General features: G+C 45.2%; 1 protein-coding gene across 1 annotated transcript in view; it reads right to left on the bottom strand.

Annotated features, from left to right (window-relative positions):
• The window catches only part of Lama1 (laminin subunit alpha 1), a 120,885-nt gene that overhangs the window by 67,910 nt on the left and 27,160 nt on the right, over nucleotides 1–25,815 (bottom strand). The window contains exons 4-12 of the mRNA XM_026789486.1: nucleotides 11,667–11,909; nucleotides 10,440–10,619; nucleotides 8,560–8,649; nucleotides 7,350–7,467; nucleotides 5,664–5,842; nucleotides 4,940–5,045; nucleotides 3,923–4,083; nucleotides 2,750–2,890; nucleotides 1,372–1,545 (exon numbers count right to left, since the gene is read on the bottom strand). Of these exons, the coding sequence (XP_026645287.1) occupies nucleotides 1,372–1,545; nucleotides 2,750–2,890; nucleotides 3,923–4,083; nucleotides 4,940–5,045; nucleotides 5,664–5,842; nucleotides 7,350–7,467; nucleotides 8,560–8,649; nucleotides 10,440–10,619; nucleotides 11,667–11,909 (1,392 nt within the window). The remainder of the gene's footprint in view (nucleotides 1–1,371; nucleotides 1,546–2,749; nucleotides 2,891–3,922; nucleotides 4,084–4,939; nucleotides 5,046–5,663; nucleotides 5,843–7,349; nucleotides 7,468–8,559; nucleotides 8,650–10,439; nucleotides 10,620–11,666; nucleotides 11,910–25,815) is intronic.

Raw genomic sequence — 25,815 nt, 5'->3', positions numbered from 1 at the left:
GACCTTAAAAATAATTTTAAATGCATTTATTTGGGTATGGAGTGTGTGTCATGGCATAGGTATGGAGGTCTGGGGCAACTCAAGGAAGCTGGTTCTCTCTTTTAACCATGTGGTTCCTAGGGATTGAACTCAGGTCAGACTTAGCAGCAAGCACCTTTACCTGTCGAGCCATCTTGGCAGCTGTATTTATTACACTTACATGGACCTTTTCATTTCATTGCTAAGATAATTAGATATGTCATTTAAAGGAAGCGCTCAAAAATTTTCGCTTTTAAATGCATATGAGGGATGAGGGATGTCCATCAATGTATACTAGGAATGTCCATTAACGTATGCTAGGGGCAACTACTGTATATTGGAGAGTTCCTTCCTAAGGAATAGGCCATAAAATTCAGGCTGCAATGGTACAATCATAAAATCTGAAAAAGTTTTTTTTTTCAATTTCTCTGGTGATAAGATGTCTGTCTAATAGAATCTATTGTATAATGATAATTTACAAGTTAGGCCACATATGAAGGTATACACTTATACCTCTGGTACTCAGAAGTCTAAGGCCAGAGTATAAATGCCAGGCCAGCTCGGGATACACAGCAACTGTCTGTCCCCCAAACAGATAGACGGGCAGGTAGCTCTACATATTTATTTATATACAAATTAGAAAAAAAGGTAATAAAATTAACTAGATGCTTACCAACTACTATTATGAAGGTGTAGGGTCACCTTAAAACAAACCAGAGTTACTTAAACAGGCCACCTGGATGTAGGTACTAGTTAGTCAGAATCCAAAGAGACGGGGCATAATTGGCTGGTGAGTAAAAACCAATCACGGATGGGAAGAATGTTCAATCTTAAAAGTCAACTCTCTGGACAAGCAACACTTGTAGATCACTGTCTTGCATTTTCTTTATATTAAAATGTTCATTGTTTTGGTCTCCTAAGACCTTCAGTGAGCATCAGTTTGCCCTGATGTGGAAAGAGGGAGGAGAGCAGACGCTCTGCTGTAGGAGCCGTTCCCTGGGTGTCCTGTACCATTATGTGGGCCACTGGGACGTCTGCTGCTAACCGGGCAAAGTGGGAATGCAGCCAACACTCCGTAAAGGTCTGACTTACTCAAGGACCCAGAGGAATAAAGGAGAAAGCCAGTGGTGGTGAAGATTCACAAGGTACACTGTTGAGGAACAAGATGCAGAAGAGCAGAGGATGATGGGATATTGTACTACAGAGTTCAAAAAGGACCGAAGACATCTAGTGCCCAGTGTGGTGTGCATGAAAGCTGTAAGCACTAACTTGTGGCAAGTCTGCTTTGCGTTCTTAATGTTCTCTGAGATTTCTAGCTGGACATTGTTCCTCCCCCTGCCTTCCCACACATACCTTGTTTCCGAGGTAGGCCTCCGGAGCTGCCCAGTAGTACGTGGACTGCAGTCTCTGCATGACAGCCGTGTTGTTGATGCTGACCTGATGGCGCCCACCCAGGGCATCCTGCTGAGACTGGATCATATTTGGACTGATGAAGTCAGTGACCAGCCACCCTGACATATTGGTCACCTTAAAAAAAATTAAGAATTTTAGAATATGGCATAAAGGTCTCCTTAGATTCCACCCAATCCTGTGTAAGTATTTTTGCAACAAGGAGACAGGTGGAGTGAGTTTATGCTCAAGACAGAGCTAACAGGACCGTTGTCACTGAACCACACTGAGGGACTTGTCAGAGGATCCAGGGAGGCTGAGCACACGGCACACGCCTCAAACCCACATCGGTTAACACACAACTGAAGGGCACGAGCATGCAGAACAGGGTTACAAACTTTAGATGTTTAATAAGAACAAAGAAATTGCTACAAGTTCAATACCACTAATCTATAAATGTCCCCAAACCCAGAGTTATTGGAATCACAAATGGAAACCTTCACACCTAACCTCACCTGAGTCATAAAACAGGTACATTCAAAACATTACATAAAACCTATATTCAGGCTATGTGGATAAGGTGTATATGGGACAAGAATATATATATTCCTAAAGGGAAAAATCCAAAATCTTCTGTTCCCCAGTATCTTAGCTTCTTAGATGAGGGATGCTCAGTCTATAAATGGCATGATTAAAGTATCCTCCTGTTTCTATTCTATCCTAATCTATCCTGTTTCTAATGATCCTTGGTCCTGCCTTATAGCCAAAAATGAAGATAAATTTATAAAAATCTCCGACCTTGTACTGCCAACGAGTCGCTTGCCCAGGGGTGATGAGAAGCCCCCCTAGTGTGTTGACCACAATGATCACTAGTAGCTAATCCCAGAGCCCAGAAGCCCCTCCCTAGCTTCCAGTCATCTCACAGTGAGCCCTTCCAATCCCCTGCCCCAGAACTCCCCATACCCCAACCCTGCCTGTCCTTATAATTCCGGGCCATCTGAGGTCGTTCTGCTCCCACCGCTGGAATGCCTCCCACTCCAAGCGTCTTTGAAATGAAAAATTCCCGTGACCCCAAGTGTGTTCTGCAGACGAAATGCAAACAAGGAATGTTCTACAGTACCATTCCAGCCGATTATTCCAACTAGAGAACGTATATGGAAATAAACACACATATTAGAATGCAAAGACAGCAATGCGCTTACGAGTGGGCTGTCTTGGATCTGTGCCTTGGTCTCTCCAAAGGGAAAAGAATGGTTCAGGGGAAGCTGGCCTCCTGGCATCCTAACACGACCACAGATGGCCTCCCTGGCCCACTTACTAACCAACTCGCAGCGTCTCTCACCTGACTAATGGACCACGTGAGGCTGTCACAGACATCAGAGACGCCGAAGCAGAAGCACTCAGAGCAGCCCTGGGGGTTTCTTTCCAGCAAGTTATAGAATCCTGGCTTGCAGCGATCACAATTCTTTCCTTCAACATTTTTCTGTAAATTTTTAAAGAAGGATTAGCTGCTGGGGGCCAATGTATCCAGAGAGACAGAGGAAAGATGACACGTCATGACACTGGGAAGGAGAGGGCCACAAAAACAGGTAATAAATCCTCCGCTAAACAAATATTCAAAGTCCGTGAGAAACCTCAAGCAGTTGATATTTATGAAAGGGGAACCCGCAACAACTGGCTTGCTTCTGTGACCAAGACCAAGTCTCAGATGTTGGAGCTTGGTCGTTGCATCAAAAAAAATTTTTTTTTGTTTTGTTTTAGATCTTTCATTAAGTCAAAGCTATTCGGTATTTATTTATACTTGCATTTTGTTTTGTTTTAGTTTTTCCCCCTCTTTGAGACAGAGTCTTACTGTATAGCCCAGGCTGAATAGCCTCCATTTCTCAAACCCTTCTAGACACCGGGATTTCAGGCATACACATCGTGCCTTGCCTGCACAACCATTTTAGGATTTGAAGAGGGCTATATGGATATTTGTTTTACTCATAGTCAAGCTTATTTTCATAGACAGAAGACTCTGCCTTCATGGGAATAAGACATAAGGTACATACAGGAAATCGCACGAATTCTGGGGAAACGGTTATTAATATCCCATGACCAAATAAGACCCTCCTCGGGCACCACATGTACACATTCCTACAATTACATAATTCCCACTGAAGAGAAATTCGAGATAACCAATCTGCATTTCATTACGGTTCTTGGAAATTCAGTATTTACCTGGTTCTCCTCCAAACATGAAACTGGGAGCCAATGCCCCAGAATTAAAGCCAATGCCAAGAAAATGGCATGCAGGGTTGGGCTTCATCTAGAAGTCCCAGAAATGCCTCGGGAATACATGGCTGCTACCCAGAGGTGCCACAAAAGAGGAAACCAGGTGCCCATCTCCATCCAAGCTTGTTGCGACATCCTGCTTCTACTAAAACCTCCCTGTTCTGCGCAAGACCTGATCATGTGATCCAGCGGACCGGAGAGCCCCAGAAGACACTCAAAGCTTCTTTGGCTCCACATTTACCTTACAAAGACATGGCTCTGAGCATGGGTCATCATTCACGCTGCCCACCGTACTGCAGTCACAGGGTGTGCAGTTTGGGAAACCCCGGTAGCCAAACTGGCAGCGATCACATTTGTCTCCTGCATAACCTTCCTTACACGGACACTGGCCTGGCCACTTCCCTGGGGGAGAAAACAGCAACACTGATTCAACATGAAGTTCCAGGGTTTAAAGCAGGGGCTGGCGAGTGCAGATGGCGCCACCTCTTTGAGCAGGATTTCAGGTACAGCTGACTAAACTGTGTGCTCTTTCTCAACGCTCTCACACAGCCATGGACCATCATCCATATGCGAATGTCCACAGCTTTCTCTGGGCACACAAAACAGTTTGCAGATTGGCCTATAGGCCACAGCTTGCTATAGTGTTGGTGTAATGAGAAACACTGAGATTGCAACCCACAGGGAGAGCCACCATGTGATACTGAAACCCCACTCCTGATCCCACAGTGAAATAGAACACACACCCATGAAAGTAACTATGTGAATGCCCACAGCAGTGTTATTCATCACGGCTGGAAGGGACGAAGAAACCCAAAGTTCCCCACTAATGGGCCGATCACAGCTGCACTCAATGTCTTAGCCAGACTCAGTAAAGAGAAATACCAGGATATATATATATATATATATATATTCATCCATTAATAAATGGTATCCATTCATCCACTAATAACTACTTGAACATATAAAATGTGACATAGCCAAACAAATATTAATCATAAAAGAAAGAACCGTAATAGTCACATGCTGCCCGCATAGCGCGACCCTCCTGGAGCCAGAATAAGAGAATAAAGTGACTACCAAAGCCCCACCCACACGCTAGATGGCTGTTTGCATGCGGAAGATAATAAATAGTTAGCAAACAAGAGAATCCACACAAACCCTCCAATTTCTCAACCCTGGGAACAATTCTGCACAACACAGACAGTTTATACATACAACCTAGATCAACTGCGCATGTAATAACAGACCAAGTTCTTACCGTTGGCTAAGTCAGAATGGAGGTCATCCTTGATACAGACAGCACTCAGGGACCCCACTGGGTCACAGTCACAGGGACGACAAGGCTGGTCCTCATAAGGAGACACCTGAAAGGCAGAAGGTGCCCTGGATGACCTCACCAGGGATAACGGCATGACTTGAAATAACAGCCACCATGTCAAGGCAGCAGCTTCCAGGTGAGACTATCGCAGAGATATGTGTAACCGGGAATGTAGGTGTCAGGAAGATAATACATCCTCAAGCAAGAGGCTCTAAACATCTCTTTGATGATGACAGCAGTGAGTATCGTCAGCAAGGTGTCACCCTTTCTGTTTCCACAGTCCCCCTCCCCTCTCTGCCACTCCAAGAGTCTGACTCCATAACAGTCACAGAGCGCTGAGTGAATGCATCTTACGGACGAGCTACGGCCCCTTTAGTTCTTAACCGAGTCGGCACATTTATAGTTAGAATTATCTGTAATCACATAGTCCGTAACCCCAATTCAAGTTAAATATCAACGCATGTAGACTTCCACTTGGAGCAAGACAGCAAGCCAGGGGAGGAGACAAAGCTGGAGGACTCTAGGACCTTGAAGAAAGGAAAAGTCCTTCACAACAGAGGTCCACCCTTAAGGAGGTGTGTTTTCCCCCCACCTTGAAGGCTGTGGCTGCAGGAAGAAGGTCAAGAAGGTCGTGGAGCTCGGCTGCAGGAAGAAGCACACCTACCTTGTGAGGTCTGTAATACTGATCGACACAGGTCTCGCAGTTGATCCCTGTGGTGTTCTGCCGGCAGTTGATACAAACGCCCCCTCCAATGTACTGCCCAGCCATGTTCAGACTTCTCTTCTCCTTTGCAACGTTCTCGTCGTAGTAACAGTCTTTGGCTTTATTGTGACAATTGCATTCTAGGAGAATAGTTGAATATCTCAATTAACACACATACTGTGTCCTATCTAAAGAAAACCCTCATTCCATAATGTAAGTGCCCGTGCCTTAAGATCCTAGCATAAATAATTCCATTAGATATAGGCAAAGGCTGGACAGATGGCTCAGTGGTAAAGGACACTGGCTGTCCTTCCAGAGGTTCAGGTTTCAGTTTCCAGTACACTCATGGTGGCTCACAACCATCCTTAACACCAATCCCAGGGGATCCGATGCCCTCTTCTGGCCTCCCTGGACACTAGGCATAGACTACATGCAAGCAAAACACCCATTCACACTAAATAAATAGATGCTTTAAAAAAAAAAAAGATACAGACAACATCCTAGAGGAAAAAAATGGGAATTGCTATCAAAATTATTAAATGTACTGGGTGGAAATGGCAGCGCATACATGTAATCTCAGGGTTAAGAGGCTGCAGCAGGACGGGGTCTGACTCAGCCAGCACTAGAGGAGACCTTGTTACCCCTCAAAATGTGATATAGTTGCCTTGGAGGGTGGGTCCGCTTGTTTGATAAATGTGAGGCCCAGGTCTAAAATCAAAAAAAGCAGTTCTGGGTTGGAGAGATGGCTCAGATGTTGAGAGCTCTGGCGGCTCTTGTAGAGGACCCAGATTCAATTCCCATGCCCACGGGGCAGATCATAACCATTTATAAGTCCACTTCTGGGGCTCTGATGCCCTCCTCCTGGGCACTAGGTATGCAAGTGACGCATAGATATACAAGCAGGCAAGATAAACCTAGATACTTGGAAAAGCTAAACTAAAATCAAGTCTGTAGAATGGCATGTTTTATTATGTCATTTTACATGTAAGAAACATTGAAAATAGGAACATATTAATATATACCATAGATTATTAGAAAAAAATACTAAGAAATAGAAAATTAGAAGGAGGGAGATAAAGTGAAATATTGTTTTGTTTCAATTTAACCATGTTTTCAACTTGCTGGTGCATGTGTGTTTGCGGGGGGAGGGTGTTGTGGGAGGCCTGTGTAGCCCATAGCTGCATGTGGAGATCAAACGACAGCAAAAAGAGAGTTGGGTTTTGTGTGCCACCACGTGGATCCCAGAGCTCAAAATCAGGTCACTGGGTTTGGTGGCAAGTGCCTTTTACCTGCTGAGATCTCTGGCTGGACCACGTAACTATAGCGGGGGATGTAAGTCAGGGGTAGAGCTTCTCCTAGCATGGTGGACTCCTTTAGGTTCAATTCTCAGTACCATAATCAATTAATTTCACCTTCACGTTTATAGCTAATAACAGTACACGTGGGGAAAAAAACGTAGGTAAAATAGTGAATCCATAATACTTTCAGCCCTTAAATGTCACCAAGGTGTAACATGCTGCTTTGGGCAGTATTCGAAATGCAAAACAAAACAAAACCCAAGTGATCCAGTCATTCTAATAATCAAGATGCCACGACTTAAGCACGCAAAGCAGGAGCCTTCTCTGCCCAGGCCCACGGCGTACTCACCTTCACACTCGTTGCCCGAGGAAATGGTCCCGGGCCTCCAGGGCTGCTGATGGAAGCCAGGACAGCAGCGGTCACAGCTCTCCCCGCAGGTGTTATGCTCACACTGACACTGCAGTTGCTGGCAGAACAGGGACACGGAATGAAAGCTGAAAACTTTACCTGTGTGGTTTTCTTAATTTCATTTAAGGAAAAAAAAAGAAAGTGATCCTGTGAAGTGGTAAGTCTTGACAGCGAGGCATCTGGGACTGTATCAAACCAGCTGACACTGGACTTCCGGAGAGGACACACACATAACCTGATTACAAACACAACTGAAATATGGGTTAACTAACAAGAATGTCCTTTAAAAGGATGCGCCGACCTTAGGGTTGGAAGTCCCGGTCAATAGTTTGACTGCTTATTAATAGATTTCATCATTGTTTGCTTGACGATTTTCTAATGTTTATCAATACAGTTTTCAGTACCAAAATATAATAATAGGCAAGCCTGCGAAAGCACTAGCCACCAAGCCGGAAAACTACAATTGTATCCCAGAAAGTCACATGATGGGAGGAGAGAACTGTGGTCCATGAGTTGACATCTACATATGTACCTTGGCATACACCTCATTAAGTAAATGTTAAAAATGATTTCACAGTAGAAAGTGTGGGCTGAGGGTGTGTCTCACTGGTGGAGTGCTTGCGTAGTATGCCGAGGACCAAGTTCAGCCCCAAGCAGTGTGAAGATCAAACAAATATAATTAACAGTAGCACAGAATACTCCTGCTCAACCAGTACAGAGCTCTAAAGGTTAGGAGCAACTAAGTGTTTTGAAAAGAGTTATCCAATTATTAATTTAGCATTACACCCACAGAGACAAAGTCTAGTTTATCTTGATTTAGTACCACCGAGATGGAAAGAAGGGAATCACAGAAATAGCAAACATAATTTATATCAACACATGCCACTTACTTGACTCTCTTTTAAGAATATGGAAGATCATGGAGTTGTCAGTCTCTTTTCATGGACATATTATTACCAACAACACTGGAGGGGTTACTTAAAAATATGTCCTCCAAACAAAGCAAAAAATCAAACCAATCAGGTAGTCTAAATTTTTTAACATGGTTTGATGCTTCTTACTGTCTGCTTTGGATAAATAAAGACAGGGAAACATTGCCACTTTAACTGTTCCACTGAGGTTTCAGTAACAGTAAAACACCAGAACTAACCTTAGCTTCTTCGTCCCATGGGCAGCTGCTGGCGTGGCCGTAGCAAATGCACATGCCTCCGACGGAAATGTCTTTGATTGAATAGTAATACTGGAAAAAGGGGTGTAACAAACAGAAGTTAGAAACCCTCTGACTTTGGTGCGAGGTAAGGGATGGCACCCCACACATACCAGCTGGGCTCATGGCTTGCTTTTGGAATGCTAAACTTCCACATTTTAAATGTTATTGCACACACAAAAAAGTCTTAGTTCGAACCAATAACGCTCGAATCAGCTCATGAACAGAATCTAGAAGTCTAGAAGAATTTTCCAATGTGGTTTTGCCTTAAGCCAAAGCAGTCCTCTTCATCACTCTCACTGCTGAGCTCTGTAGGACCGCCGAGGTGCACACATGTGCACAGAAAGATGACGCATCATCAAGACGTGGACTCGTACATGCGCGCAAACCGTCTTTCCTTGGATGTCACACTGCATCGCTGGCTCATACTTCTGTCTCGTCGTATTAGCAGACTTTATTTTTTTTAATTTCATTTGACATTGTTTGCTACCATTATTTAGAAATGCCTTTCCCCTTTATGGATTGATTTGGCATGACTGCCTTTGCCAACCTCAGTGTTATTTCTAGTTGTTTTGTAGATTATCTGTGCGAATGATCGTGCCAGCTACGGACGATGAGGACTCAGTCCTGCACACCTGTGCTGCTTATCTTTGCTTTCTTCTTGCATCTCTGAGTAGCAGGTTTACGAATCAACACTAAAATATTGCTGAGGGGGCTTAAGGCAGCAGAGTCACCTAAGTGCAGACAGTACCGTTAAGTGTATGGGCTGGATAATTCAATATTGTTTAAAAGTCTTCCAAAATTCTTCCTATGTTGACGTGTTCATCAAAAGTTATAGTTTCAAAAAGTAAACAGAAAAACTCAGTGAGAAGATATCCATAATATGGTCTAAACAAAAAATACGCGAAAATGAACCAAAAAAGGTCAACTCTTAACAGGCTCATCCTAGCCATCAGGAAAATACAAATGAAGCCCACCAGGGTGCGCCATGGGTAGCATTCCAGCAGCCGGCAGGGCTTGACAAGACTGGCTATTATAAGATCAGGGCTGCAGAACTACTGAGAACTCATGAACAATGGCAATGGGTTTTTGATCCTACTGCACGTACTGGCTTTGTGGGAGCCTAGGAAGTTGGGATGCTCACCTTACTAGACCTGGATGGAGGTGGGTGGTCCTTGGACTTCCCACAGGTCAGGGAACCCTGATTGCTCTTCGGGCTGATGAGGGAGGGGGACTTGATCAGGGGAGGGGGAGGGAAATGGGAGGCAGTGGAGGGGAGGAGGCATAAATCTTTAATAAATAAATAAATTTAAAAAAAATAAAAGGAAAAAAAAGATCAGGGCTTGCAAATGTCAAATGACTAAAATGTGGCATCTGCTTTTAAACAAGTTTAGCTGAGTTATACACACAGCTACCCCACAAGCTAGTAATTCACTGCGAAGTGATGGGAGGGTCATAAAAATGTTTGACCACAGGTGACCTTAATATTCAACTGTACATTTAAAAGCTTCCTGAATATGTCTTCCTGACTATCTCTCCAATTTTATCATTTCAGAAGAAAAAAATTAAAATGCCTGAGTTGCTAAAGCTCGGATGTGGTACCAGACTGGGATCTTTAGGACAGTGGCCATGTCATTCTCCAGGTGCGCACACTATGGGGACAGGTAGGAAGGAGAAAGGAGATCTGCGGAATGGACGCCGGGGCCATCACCTATAGAGCTTTGCCACAAATGACAGGAGGTAGTCATAGCAAGCCAAAGGAAACAAAGAATACGTCCTGAATCAAGTCCTTCAAGGTGGTCAGGGCCACAGCAGATACTCACGCGTCTTGTGACAATAGGGTCAAGGTCTCTGAGGTCCCGATGGCTAAGGGTCATGAGGTCTGCATTGAGTGTCCTGATACGCTGCAGACGAAGCCGTATGTACCGTGCTGAGGTGAACTCCAGCAGCTTGGGTGAAGGGTCATCAGCGCTTGGCCTGCCGTTGATGAGTGATGTGTGAATCTGGACACAGACAAACACATGTCAATTCTGCGCGTGTGTAACATGTACACATACATGCATGCTGGCTGACTGCATCAGAATCTTTACAAAGATAAACCTAAAAACTGGATTCTGTGTAAAACAAAAAACAAACGAAACAGCCCATCTACCGCATGTTAGGTACTCATAAACCATGATCCCTGTTCTGTCTTAGTTTGTGGGTTACCCACTCCACTACTTCAGAGACGACCGGAGTCCCTTCAATGGTGCCCTTCTGCCCACATTGTGAGGGTCTCTGAACACCGACCAAGATGCTGCATCTCCTCAACCAAAAGCCTAAGCCATGAGCAGGCTAGAGAGGGTAAGAGAACTATGTCCCAAACCTTAAGGATGCCTGCTGTCTTAGTTAATCTCTGTGACTGGAGAGTTTTCTGCCCAGCTACAGCTACAGAGCGCGCTTGTGAGTTCTACAGTGTTCGCTCATCAAGCAAGGTGCCAATGAAGATTGTATTGCTTCTGTTTCACTCCGGGTTTACTGAAGCGTACACTGAGTAGCTACTTCATGGGCCGCTCCACACCCCCGAGGAAGAGGGAGACAGAGGAACTACACCTTTTAGAAGCACTTTTGCTATCTCCTTTTCATCTACCCATGTTCTTACTACTATTGAAGACATTTTGCTACGTATCCCTCCAACTCATGATCCTCCTGCCTCAGCCTCTGGAGTGTGAGAATTACACTTATATACCACCATCCTGACTTCTCTTTAATATAACACATGTTCTTGCCCTGATCTTGTGGAAAGATTCCGTGGTAGGTAGGGGATTGGTGAGGCTGTGCAAACACAGCAGAGCAAAGACCGAGGGAATTGCATGCTGGGAAGAAAACAAGAAGCTAAAGCAGACACTAGTCAGGACGACTTTAAATAGCGAGGCGGCCACAGGCACACCTTTGAATTAAGGGTGACTGATTCTGAATGTTTACTATAGACTCCCATGAAGGATACCATGGTGGCATCTGAGGTAGGGGTCTCTAATAACAGGCAGCCATTCCTGCCGTGGACACAGTACCTCTCCATGCTCAAGTGGTACAAGTTTCGAATAATACGAGGTACAGATCACTTCATTGTCAGCTCTGTAAGTGGGAGGTCCCCGCCTTGGAGATATTTTGTAGCGTGTCAAACACTCCGCATCGCTGATTGCATAGTATTGCCAGGGTTTGAACTTGATGCCATCCACGGATCGCTCCAAAATCCAGTTTCCGGGGCGAGGGGCATTAGCGGCTTTAATGATGACATACGCAACCTGAAAGATCTGAAACAGAGACACTAGAAGACCTCAATCCAGACTTAATAAGTCAAATGCGAGAAGACAAACACTACAGGAACTCGCTCGCGTGTGAACCCAAACCAACCCAACTCACAGACACCTTGCAGAACTCTGGCTACCAGGGGCTGGAAGAAGGACAAGGGACAGATGCCAGGCACAGTTTTTCAGTTGTGCAGGACAGACAGGTCCAAAGTTTAACAGTGTTGCTATGGTAACAATCCTGGACTCTGTTGGAATTTGCTAAACAGAAAGAGCTGTGCTCCAACACACACACACACACACACACACACACACACACACACAACAAAGATGATAAAGCTGGAATTACAGACGTACTCTGTTATTTCATGGTATGCATTATGCAGCAACTAATGATGTTGTACACATTAAATATTAAATATATAAAATATTAAAACAGAATCAGCATTTGCAAATGCTCGAAGGCCAGAGTGTTCAATAAGAGGACCATCATATGATGACTGTCTGGGTATTTCTATACTTGTAAGTACAACTGTTCACATCTGACAGTCAGGAACATGTACCTCCTGAAGGTATTGTTTCCAAAATAAACAACAACGAAACAACACGTACTTAACTCTTACCACTAACAGTGTTAGTGTTAATATGGGATTTCTCCACTGTTTCCCATCTTCCTGTTAGGATCTGACAATAGCAGTGTTATTTTACATTAATGGTAATGTTAAATCTATTTCTTACAGTGAATTGAAGATAACGCTGAATGTGAGAAAGATAACTCCTCATAGTCTGTTAGAATGGCCAAAATACAAAGCACAGACAATACCAAATGTTGGTAAAGACATGGAGCAACAAGAACACATGAGACACCAGTACCACATTTTCACATAAAATTGTAAGTACCCTCTGTATGAACCAATAACCATGCTTGTCAATAATTACCCAAATGAAAACTTGAAAAGATGGTCCCAATAGCTTTGTTTATAACTGTCCAAACTCAAGAAGCAATAAAAAGTGCTCCCCTAAGTAAACAATGTACCCAAATGGCATGCTAGCCAGTGGACAAACAAATTATATACAGTGGCCAAAAAGACAGGAAGGGGAGTTAGTTGCACACCGCTAACTGAAAGAAGCCACTCTGAAGAGGCAACATGCCACAGGTTCCAACTGTCTGACATTCTGGAAAAGGTAAAGCTATGGAGGCAGCAAAAAGATCAGAGGCTGTTAGAAACTCAGAGGAGGGAGGGATAAGCAGAAGGGACAGGAGATGAAATGACCCTACATGGTCCATAATTGCGGACGTAGGCCATTATACAGTGGTCAAAACATGCAGAACACGCACAGCTTAGAAGAGCAAACTAAACACCAGTCGATGCGTGGATGAATGCAGGACCACTGGTTGTATAAACGCCCCACACTAATTCAAGACAATAACAAAAGAACTCACTGTGGAAGAATGGAGACATGAATGACCTGTACACTCTTTACTCTGAACCTAGAACTGTGTAAGCTACTGATTAGAAAACAATGCAGCCCAACGGCGACTATGCACACAGGAGGAAGCTGTGTGTGGCATGATTGAAGCAGGCGGATGAAGGGTAGATCTGAACAGGATTTTTGAGATCTAGCCCCAGATCCAGCAGGAACGAGGCGCCATCTCTCCACATCAGCACCACTCTGGGCATTTCCAGTCATGGCAGACTCACTGGTCTGAGATGGGGTTTGCTTTCTGACAACCCCTGTTTCTGTGAGGATGAAAACATCTGTCGAATCCTATGCGATAGTGAGAAGATGCCAGATTCCACTGTCACATGACCCCTTACCAACTATTTAAACTGCACTCTCAAACATCACTTCTAGCATCCAAAATCTGTGTGTGTGCTCGCACACGTGCACACCTGTGGAGACCAGAAGTTGTTTTCAGCAAGGACTTTATGGAAACACTGAAAAGTTACTGACAGACCAGTATCTGTGGATTTGAGATGTTGAGGGGACTCTGGAGTAGTGCTGTCAGTAAGTGGGAGATTTTTACACACATAATACATATATGTGAATGCGTCCATAAAATCTTTTGTATGCTTGTAGCTTTACACACATAACATTTGTGTATGAATACATAAACACAGGGCGTAAAGTTGTCTGCCTCTGAAGTTCTTGGTTTCTGTTTCTCCACCTAGTGCTCACTAATTTCGGGACACACGAGCTTGTCAGAGTTAGCCCATCACACACCAGTTATGTGCCTACAACCATCTCTCCTTATCTCAAACAATTGTTCCCTCGGTGCTGAGTGCTCCCTTGCAGAGGCTAACCCGTGAAGGCCATGGCTGCCTGACATTTTAGCTCTCTGTGTTCATGTGGTATGTCCCTCTGTAGGGCAAGCACCTGTCTTTTTTATCAGGAAACAGGTCATTGTTCTCACAATCTCTCCACAGACCTCAAGGTCCCCAAATCAGAGACCAGGAAGCAAACTAAAAGAGGAATGCGGGCTGTAGCTCTGATAGGAAGGAAGCGGATGGAATGAGGACTCTAAACACAACTTTATTGGCCATTGTTGCCTCAGTCTGTCTCAGGCTCCCCAAAATGGGAACAAGAATTGAAAAGAACACTGGCCTGAGCTCCAAGCCTGATAAGGAGGAAGGGGATGCTGTCAAGAGTCTAAATATAAATGGGCGCCACCAAAACCATGCTGCGGGCTGACTTACGGACTCCCCAGATTTCCTGGGTAAAGTCCTGACTTGTCACTCCTGACCACCAAATGCCACTGTGTTTGGAGATAAGGTCTTTGAAGTAAAAGGTGGCTGACTGTCCGTGACTGGCATCCTTATAAGAAGAACCGAGGGGCGTGGGAGAGAGCTCACTCGGCTAAGAGCTTGCTGTGCAGCACAAGGGTCAGAGTTCAAGCCCCAGAACTCACATAAAAACAAACAACAATGAGACGCTAAGTATGCCCTTGTGATCACAGCCCTGCTCCTAGGTAGATTTCTAGGGCTCCAAGGCCAGCTAGCTAAACCAATTTGGTGAATTCCAGACCAGTGAGGTGGAGTAAAAAGACAGATCTTTCAGCAAGTACGAGGAACTGAGTCTGGTTCTTAGGGCCCATATTTTAACATCTGGACACCATGGCATGTCCTTGTAATCCCAGCACTGGAGAGGTTGGAGTTGGGTGAAAAAAAAAAAAAAAAACCTGTGGCTTGCTGGCCAGACAGCCCAGCCTAGTGTATGTGTCTAATAAAATGAAAGATACTATAGTATCACACACCCAAGATGGTTAGCTCCTGGCGGAATGACTCTTAAGGTCACCCTCTGGCCTCCACTGTGCACACGTTTACCTAAATACATTAACTCACACACAAAATTAAATTGAAAAAAAAAAATCTAAAGACGATTGAGCTGGAGGAATGACAACCGAGGTTGTCGTCTGGCTTCACATGGACAGGTGTGCAAACATGGATGCATCTGTACACACTTCATATACACACATAATAAATGAAGAACGTGGGACAGACACACATGGGGGAATACCACACGAAGACACAGAGTAGAGGCAGCCACCTGCAAACAAAGATACCTTGATCCGGGACAAATTTCTTTCCTTTATGTTGCCCTGTGGTGCCTGTTACAGCAGTCTCGGCTAAGAAGATCCTAACTTGCCAATTCTAGTTGAGAAGCAGATCTCACACACAATAAAGCGAAATTGAGAGATTCTGCTAACAGATAGAATCTTAAACCTTTGTCCAAACCAAATCCACGAAACTTCTGCCGCCAGTATCCTGACATGCTAGAGACTAAACTGTCTTTTCTCTCGGTGTAAGCTTGGCTGAACACACACTGTTGATGCAAGCATTTCCACGGGAGTCTGAGTCATTGCTGTGCTGCCAAAGCTGCAGCTGATCCAGCCATTTTCAAATCCACTTCACGGCAGCTTTCCACTCGCTGGCCTTCGTTAATTGAATACTTGGATACACATAAACATTGTCACAGAAAGTACTGTCGGCACACATCAAACGCTGGAGCCTTTCTACAAGAGAATCCAGACAGAATTCTGGTGTGAGCCTCAATCTTAACTTAAACAGAGTAAATCCAACCCAAGCACAGACATCTGAGAGCACAGATAACCTCATTCGCAAGGCCAGAGGTTCATCCTCCGCCGGAGTTCTCTGTACCATTGCGTTCTCTCAGAATCCATGTGGAGAGGCCCACCCCACCTGCATCTCTGACAGCGACTGAACAGGGACCACTTTATGGCTGACAGTCTCAGGGGAAACAAACTCATCACAAAGGGTATCTAGGTGAAGAGTGTATTTGATAAAACCCTATCACTTGACTGATTCCCTACCGAAGCAACGAGTTTGCTCTTTGTAAGCTCTGCTGCTTGTGAAACCATCATAAGGAAATTTCAAAGCACCACTTGGGTTCTCATTTCTTACTCGAGAACGAAGAAGCAGTCACTAAACAGAAGGGTCATCCGTGACTCGAGAACCTGGCAAAGCGATTGGGAGGAGCCTCAAAGCGAGGACATAGCAAGCCAGGGAGCCGAGACTCTTGCTGGGGAGGCACACTTGCAAAGGTGATTCTAGACAAATCCCTCAGGAGTGATTACTGTAAAGTGAGGGCTGGCTGTTTCTCTCTAATCCTCCCAGAAGACCAGCCTATACAAATAAGGACGAAAAGATAGCTTCAAGAATGAGGAGGGGACTTTGGATTTCTTTTCCTCTCACTTTGGCGTTGATATTAACCCGTGAAGTAAATGGGTCAAAGTTCAGTGCCTCCCAACTCCTTCCTGTTCTGCCTTTTCTTTGGGGGGATGGGACGGATTGACTGCCTGTGTGGATAAACTCCGACCAAGCAGGTTTCTTACAACTCTTAGGAACATCTCAGAGCATCAAAGAACATTCACTTTTGATCCATGCTGAGATAAGTAAATGCACAAGACCTTGGCCAGCAAGAGGGCTCAGAGATAGGAGCCCAACAAGAATTAGCTTTAATCTGTGATCTGAAGGTGGGAAAGGAATTTTAAAGATGTCTGTCAGCGGTGGACCTGTTTCCCATCAGTGGGGAAAGGCTAGACCAATAAGCCCAGGAGGAATCCTCCTGATGCCACTGTCCCACCCGAAGATGACTAACAGTGTTTACTATTTCAATACAAAAATGTTAAACCACTTTACCAGAGAAGAGAGAACTGAAAGATAGGATGTTCTCCATCCCTAGTATTCTAGCTCAATGTATTTCTCCAAATATATGGCCTAATTCTACTATGTGTTCTGGAACCTTCTTGTCACCAAATGCTCTTTGCGGGGCTCTTCCCTTTTCTCTTCCTATTGAAAGCTCCCCAAGATAGGATGGGATGAACATGGTCAGTCTCGGACCCATCAATACAGAAACAGCGCTCCTATCCCCCAGTCAGATAGGCCCAGGTTCCATCTACGGAGGTCTTCACCTTTGAAATCAGACTAGGTTTTTCCCCAGTAATGAAGCTCCAATTTGCTCTTGTTAAAACAGAGGTGATGATATATAGTAACCCCTTCAACTTTTCAGGGAGAAAAGGGCAAAGTTGGAGGCTGTGGCTTAGTGGGATGCTTTCTGGAAAGCGACATTCTCTCCTAGTGCACAGTTGAGGGACACGGGTGCCTCTTAGCTTTGTCCCGTGGTTGGGACCGAGTGTTCTGAGGATAATAACCTGTTCCTTAATAAAAGGGCACTCAGAACTCCAGGGCAGCAATCCTCTCTTCCTCAGAGGAGAAACTGCTTTTCCATGAGAGAGGGGGAGACCTGGGCAGTGGAGTACCCCACAAAGACACATGTGACATTGAGAACGGGGACGCCAGAACATCTTTCCGTGTGTGCCTCATTTGAAAAACACTGACCCGTGTATCTGCTGTGTCAGAGGGACGGTGCTGGGTACCACAAAAGCAGCAGCGACAGAGGGGCTGCTGTCTGTGGATGAGGTTGCCATAGTCATGAGGAGAATGAGGGGGCGGGGAGGATATTCCGATCTAGCAGGGGAGTTTGATCTGGTTTGTAGAGGTGGCCAGAGAAGTTCCAAAGGTGAGTGTGGGAAGAGACAACAGGTGTCTACAGAGCAGGGCAAAGAGGCAACGTGACAGAGAGGAACAGCTCACACCATAGAATATAGACATTGCAAGCAGGTGGCCTGGTACGGACAGCCAGAAGGAGACCGGAAAGGTCATGGGTACCTCTCCTAGTTAGGTCTTGGTATCCCGTGGTAGTTTTCTTAGACCACCGAGAATCATAAACCAGGGCAGGACAGGGCCAGCGATGACAGTGGATTTGAATTCTGACACGTGGGATTCATAACAGAGGGTTGTGATGACTTTGAAAAGATCAAATGAGTGGGGCAGGGATGAACAAGAAGTCCTAAAGAGTTTCCTGAAAAGTCAAAATGTGAGTGAAAAAACTAAAGCCAGAGGGCAACTGAGAACTTCCACACTCTGGACTATAAGAGAAGGGGGCTTGCTCCCTGCTGTCCTCCAGTCTCGGTGCAGAGAATCCGGGCTGAGAACTCGGCCTTTGAGCACCTTCCTAGTCTGCGCACTGACTTGGTGCTGACCCAGCAGACAGAGCAGCGATGAGAGGCTTCGGACCTTCTCTCCCTCCACACCTCTCCTCTAAAGAAAACACCACGGTCAAGGCAGTGGCAGCAAAGGGCCTCCTCATTGCGCCCCACAAACCCAACTGAGGGTTCTGCATGAAAGAGCTGGGAAACGTGCTACTGAACCATCCCCACAACACCGCCCTGCGAGTTACACATTGACCACTGCTAAGAACGGTAGCAGCAGGTTTTCTTTCCCCTCATCGCAGACTGAATCATTAACAGCTTTTTGCACTGGCGAGATCAGAGAGCCCCTTTGTGGGTAAGCAAGATTTTGCTCTGGATATGAATTCCCTCATCCGGTTCCTAAGTGAAAACCCTTCTTTCGTTCACAAGACATCTCACTTCACTGAGCATCTGAAAGCTGTTGGACATTGAGCTGACAAATCAGCACATTTAGAGATCATCAAGGAAAACAATTTAAATATGAAGACTATGTAGGAAGTATTTTGATTATTTTAAAAGCAGCATGGTGGGAATAGAAAATAGCGAGCCATTGTGAAAAATAGCATGTGTTCCCTTAAAAAAAAATCAAACAAGAGAATCACTATATGGTTCAACATTTCCCATACTGGTATGTGCCTGGAAGATAGAGTGGATGCATTTGAAGTTACTAATCACCAGTGTTTATAGCAGCATTATTCATAATAGCCAAAGGTTGGAAACAACCCAAATATCCATCCATGGATGACTGACTAGGTGAAATTTGGGAAAGACATACAAGAGAAAGTTATCTTGTCTTAAAAAGAAATAAAATTGCAATACAGTCTGCAATATGAGCAATCCTGGAGGCCCAATTACACTAAGAGAAACAACCCAAGGCCTCTAGCATCCACAAGGCCTTGGCTCTGGTCTCCAGCACTGCCCCAAAAACCTACACAGGAATAAACAAAACTACAAAAACTAGTATTGTTCTACTTAAAGAATGTCTGGAGTAGTCAGATGAGCAGAAGGAACTAATGTCAGGCTGGAGAGATGGCTGAGGGATGCTATGGTGAGGACCTGAGTTGAGGTCCCTGCACACACATCAGATGGCTGCACTCACTGAGGACTCCAGCTCTGGGGAAACCCAAGCCTCTGGCCTCCACGAGCACCCAGACCCACAGGTATAAGTCCACTTCACACACATGCACATAAAATAGAATATTTAGTTTGAAAATAAAAAGAAAGAATACTTGTTGCCATGGCCAAGAGTGGGAGAGATAAGTAGAGCTGGTGTTGGATAAAGCAGGAGATTAAAAAGGGATCTGGGTTGGGGAATGGCTGCGCTGCAAAAACTGCATGCACTAAATGCCTCTGAATGCTACACTTCAAATGTTTAAAGTGGCAAACTTTATATTCTGTATAATTACAAGAACCAACCTAAAAAGGAAGAAAGAAAGCACAGTGAGATGGAAGTGGGTGAAGTAAAGATGCAGCTTTTCATTGGAGACTGAGACGTGTGCACCAGAACGAGCAGGGCGCAGTGTTTCCAGGCGGAGGACCAAGTCTAGAGAAGCCAGGACCCCAGTGAGCTGGAGGTCAGGAGAACAGTGCAGAGGATGCTTGAATAGCATCCTTTTGGTAACACTGTTTCCGTCAGTTTCTTCCTAAGCTCTGGCAAGGGAAGAAAGACACTTTACCGGGAGCAAAACCCAGTGCCCACAGATGCTAGGGGACCCGAGTGGCCCCACAGATGCTAGGGGACCTCAGTGGCCGCACAGATGGTCCGTGTGGAAGCCCCATGGGTCAGCAGAACGCTTACTCCTGGGCGCTGTATCCTGAACAACAGCTAAGCAGCGAGAGAACCCATGAAAGGCTAGAAGAGAGCTGCGGTGACCCTGAAAGTCTGTGGTTCCGGTACAACCCTTCTGCATGGTCACTGAAGCTGTCTTTCTGCGCGTCCATCGGAGCAACAGCAAAGGTGTTTATCTCTGATCCCATGATAGTGAAGAATGGAGCAAACAGAGGAAGTTAAATCTGAGGACAGACAATTCCGGTTACCTCAGTACTGCAGGGGCGAAACATTTGGACTGCTGACCATACACCAGGTTGGCCACTTTATAATGTTCTGTTTAAAGGTCGGTCATGAAAAGCCCAAATTTGACCCAAGCACAATGGTACTGAGGCTCTATGGAAATTCATTACACCTCCGTCCCACTTTCCTATGAATCTAAAACCTTAAGAGACTATTAATTTCAAAAAGGAAAACCATTTTGAACATGCTATAGTGATTATGAACCCGGAGACACCTTAGCCCACCGCCGTTGGGGGCTGAGGCTGGAAAGTGATCTCCCAGCCTGCCCAGCTTTCCCAGGACGTCTTGGTTTGTACAGCTGTGCCGTCCAGCTAATGATTCAGTCGTAACACTTGATCTCAGGGCTTCCTGGGCTTCATTTCCATACCGCAGCAAGGCTGAGATGGAGGCTCGAGTGAGGCACCTCTCTCAAAGGACAGCCATGTGCACAGGGGGCACATTCGGAGACCTGGGTCATTCGGTGATTTTGTGAACACCGGAGTGCGCTTACAGACCCCTGCATGGTGTGGCCTACTACACACTCAGCCCTCTGTTCAGACAGCTGTTCCTGGGCTTTTCATCTGTCAACGTGTTCCCGCACTGACGGATTTAGGAATCTAAACATAACCAGGCAGAGAAAGGAAAGAGCACAATGAAGAATATGGGGCACAGACTGGGAGTTCAGGTCCGTTCTAATCTGGTGGAAATGCTTTCGTGTATGAGCACCATCCTTGGGCAAGCAGCATTATGTCTGCATGACATTATGCATGTATAGATTTCAAAGGGACCCCAGTACTAAGGAAATGCATTCCCAGTAACAGCCTGCCCAGTCACTAGTGAGTCTGTCCCTATTGCCATCATTTCACCAGAACTAAGGTTTACTGTTGGATTACCTTGGTCACTCTGTCTGCCAAAAGGTAATGCATTATTAGAGATTAGCGTTCTTTAAAGTTCCTTCAATCTAGGCAATTATAAAACTCAATTGAATGCTTTTCATGATATAGCCTGCAGGTGATAAATCCCAAGGAGGATTTCCCATAGCCCACTGCGTTATTCACAGCATACAATAAACGTGATTTCTGTATTACAAGTCTCAGCTGAACCAAATGCACGGTGGGGACACGAGGCACCTGAAGTCCCATCACTTCCCCCAAGGGCTGCCGTTCTCATCTGAGAACGTCTCAAAATGAGGACACGGTTAATCTTCTGTTCTCTCGATTGTTAGAAAGAGAGGTGGAAATCCAGGCGCTGATCCTCGAGCCCTGAACTACATCACTGCCAGGTTTCAGAACAGTTTGACAGCCCTGATGGAGATTAATGATCGAAACATAATTAATGGATGAGAAGATAATTAAGAAGACCAAACACTGTATTCAGTCCAGTGCTCCTAGACAGATGTCCAATATCACGACAAGATAAAAGTGCGTGACTGACGGGTGAATTCTCTGATATTCCAAAGGAAAGAAAGGGGAGGAGGGAAGAAAAGAAGAGGTGGCATGAGGCAGGGGCCCTTTTAAACACGATGTTAAGGAGGTGTGAGACTCTCAGTCACCGTGGACACATAAAGCAAGTAATATTTTTGAAAAATAAACCAAACTAGTAAAGATTGCATTTGAGGGCTGGAATGTAGCTCAGTGGTAGAGCACTGGCCTAGCATGTACCAGGCGCTGAGTTCCAATCCTTGGTACTAAAGACTCCACAGTGAGAAAAATAATCAACACACAGCCACAGAAATATTAAACTGTGATTTAGAGTAGTCCCAAACTAGAAACACATTTTAGGTGTCCAACTGTCGTAACACGTTAAATAAAGCATTATGTACCGATATAATAAAGTACTGTTCAATCTTCAGACACTGTTATAGGAATTTAGCTGATGGCCCTAAAGACAAAACCAATACTCCCTGGCCTTGGCAGAGTCAACAGTGATCGTCTATATGGCAGACAGTCTTTAGGTATTGGTCAATAGGTTCGAAGGTACCTGGACTTCTGGAAGAAGAGTTACAATTCTGTGCTCTGTGTTGCGGTCACCTTCCAGGCTACAATTTACTCATCTGTCCTAGACTTAAACATACTCTTATCCTTGGTCGATTCCGTCCCTTGTAAAACCAAAAATATACACCCAGAGAAAGACGTTTACAAGAACACTCACAGAAGCTCTTACACAATGGAGAAAAGCTGAAAACAGCTCTGCCAAGGAGCAGATAAACGGACGTCAGTGTGCTCGTAAAGTGAAGCGTTGCTCAGAAAGAGAAGGCGCAAACCTCAGCAGGGCTCTCAGAGAAGGAAGCCAGATGCAGGGTGAGATCTCTCGATAGGAAGTTATCTATCATTGTGTAGACTCACCGAAGGGAAACAGTCAGAGCAGAGGGTTCTCTGGCCAGAGAGAGGACAAACATGATGAGCAACAGCCAGGGAAGGGCATGGGGAACACTCTGGAGTAACAAGAATGGCCCATAATTGATTAGTACATGGCTTGAATCCATCCAACTGTACACTCGCGATCTGTGTAATTCACTGCCTGCAACTGACAGCGTGTCCTCCTCATTGGAGCCCAGCACTCTGGGGAGTCCCCATCAGGGCTGATAACACATGCTAATTGCTGGGCCCCCTGCCTTGTCGTGGCCTGTAACGGCTCCAGCATACATGATTCGACATCACACATGAGCATCATCTGCTCGTGTGTTCTTGTCAGGCTTTGCCAGCTGCAGCTGAACTGACCCAAGGCAGGTTTCTCCTTATCCTGGTTCCCTGAACAACACAGTATAGCCAATGCTTACCCAGCATTCACGCTGATGCCTGAGGTATGACATGTCAGCTAGTGGTGATTCCAAGTACACAAGAGGATGTTATTAATACATATGTAAGGTGCCTTATAACATAAAAAAAAAAATGGGTCTGGGTTTGGTATCCTGATACCGGGGAGATAGTCCAGTCCTGAAATCAATACCCTATGGAGAACAAGAGAGTTTGCAAAGCTGCAGTGCAGAAAAGTGAGCGAAAACATTTCAGACGGAATGTGCTGTCTCAAACCCACACGTCTCACTTTCTCTGCTGCAAGACTCTCCTGGGCTTCCATCTCCTGCACATCCTCCTGTTTGTTTCCTCCTTCCTTCCTTCAGTGATTCCTTCTGTGAGAGGCCTGCCCTAAGCCCCTTCCTGTGTGTTCCCTAGGCATCGGCAGAAGTTAACTGCAGACCATCTATTTCCTACACTAGAGCACAAGCCTCAGGAGGGAACAGTCTTCTTCAAATTGCTGACCAAAGAGACGTTGCTATGTTGGCTGGTACAGATAAGGAAAGAGCTTACTTTTTCTATACTGACAGTTTTGCATGGGCACGCAGTCATCTTGTATATCAACAAATCCGGAGACTCCAGAACCTAGTGAGTAGCAACTCCACGATGTATTTAACTAGTATATACGTACAGTAGACCTGAGGATGAAGAACGGGACAGAAAGTAAACTCCGGTTGTTAGAATTGCAGGTGATTAGGAAAAAATCCTTTTCCATCTTCTTTCACATTTGTGGGATGTGTGCATGTGTGTGTGTGCATAATTTTGCATATGTGTGGATACATGTTTATGTATATGCCTGTGAACAGAGGCCTGGGGTTAAAGTCAGGACTCTTCCTCAGTCCCTCGTCTACTTTGTTCATTGACACAAAGACACTCAGCCAGGACCAGAGCTCACTGATGTGGCTAGTGTCATGTTAGCCAGCTTACTGATGTGTCTAGTCTTGTTAGCCAGCTTACTGATGTGGTTAGTCTTGTTAGTCAGCTTACTGATGTGGCTAGTGTCTTGTTAGCCAGCTTACTGATGTGTCTAGTCTTGTTAGTCAGCTCACTGATGTGGCTAGTGCCTTGTTAGCCAGCTTGCTCTGGGGATCCATAGTTTCTGCTTTCCGGGTTGGAATTACAAGGAGGTTGCCATGCCCACATAGAATTTACATGGGTTTCTGGAGAACTGTTGAACCATCTCCCCAGGCCTCCAAAACTCTTGTTTTATGATTTGTTGTATTTTCTTAAAGTTCCTGTTACCTCTACACTACCTCTACACTAGAATTTTCTGTGTATAAAAGTATACACTAGAAGCATAAAAATCACCTTGTAGATGGGTTTATTAGTACACACTTTTAATCCCAGCATTAGGGAGGCAGGCAGATCTCTATGAGTTTAAGGCCAGCCTAGTCTATATAGCAAGTTCCAGCCTACCCAGGCAGGGTTACATAGCGAGAGCCTGTATCAAAAGCAGAGGGAAGCAGAGGGGAGACCTAGAATAGAATCCAAGTTCCAAATTGTTAAGTATGTATCAAATAGTTCTTCAGAAATTACTTTATCCCTACTATAACAGGAAGAAAGAATGAGGTTGTTTTTTTTTTGGTGGACTTCCCTCTCTGTCCCCAAAAGCACAAGCAGGTTTTGTTTGACATCAAAGAGTTGGGAGAGCGAAAGCATGCTGAGAAAGAATGTCATCAAGCCCTCCTCATTCATTTCCCAGAATCCCTCTCAGGTCCCAGCCAGAAGCGCTGATTCTGAGCCAGATAAGATGTCCAAGCTGCTTAGAACCCAAGAAGAAGAGCAGGACAGGAGTGTTTGGTGAACTCCCCAAGCCAACAGGGTGGTGGTCCCTGATGGCACAGCACAGCTGGCGACACCGATTTCTTACACACCACTGGGCAGCTGTGGGTGGGAGCTAAGATGAGACGGAAGACATGGCTAACAAAAACAAACGCTTGTGGAGATTACCAGAGACCACCCTGCGTGAACAAGGGACAGTGTGGGTGACTCTAAACCACCACGAAGAGCCATGGATTCCTTCTATTTATTCTGCCAAACAAATGCCAGGAAAGCTCTGTGTCTGTGACTGGGGAGGTCAGTATGCACGCTGAAGCGTTGCTCTGACCTAACAGCGGTGCTGTGGTAACAGAGGCCTCCGTGACCCGGCTTTCAGAAGGGTAACTGCTTTGCTGCAGAACTTTTGTCTTTGTTTGTTTATTGCACCAAGCCAAGACCCATTTGTCGTAAGAGCACAGTTTACACGTTAAGGGTGTCTTAGGAATCCACTGTGTGAGTTTTCTGACGAACCTGGTCAATGTGCTTAGCAAACGGCGCGTGTGTCTAGCAACAGCGCCTACCACCCAAGTCTTGTCAGTTTATCAGGGACTTGTGGGGACCAAACACAATGGACTTCTAAACTAATGAGACTCTCTCTATGACTGCCCCCAACCCCGAGCTTGCCCACAACAAAGATTCCTCTGTGAGCCTGTTCCCACAACTAAGTACCACTTCCTAATTAAACCTACACACACA

The sequence above is a fragment of the Microtus ochrogaster genome, unplaced genomic scaffold, assembly GCF_000317375.1.
Source record: "Microtus ochrogaster isolate Prairie Vole_2 unplaced genomic scaffold, MicOch1.0 UNK20, whole genome shotgun sequence".
In the NCBI taxonomy this organism is placed as follows: domain Eukaryota; kingdom Metazoa; phylum Chordata; class Mammalia; order Rodentia; family Cricetidae; genus Microtus; species Microtus ochrogaster.
The sequence above is the reverse complement of the archived record's forward strand: the minus strand, read 5'-3'. Positions and strand labels throughout refer to the sequence as shown.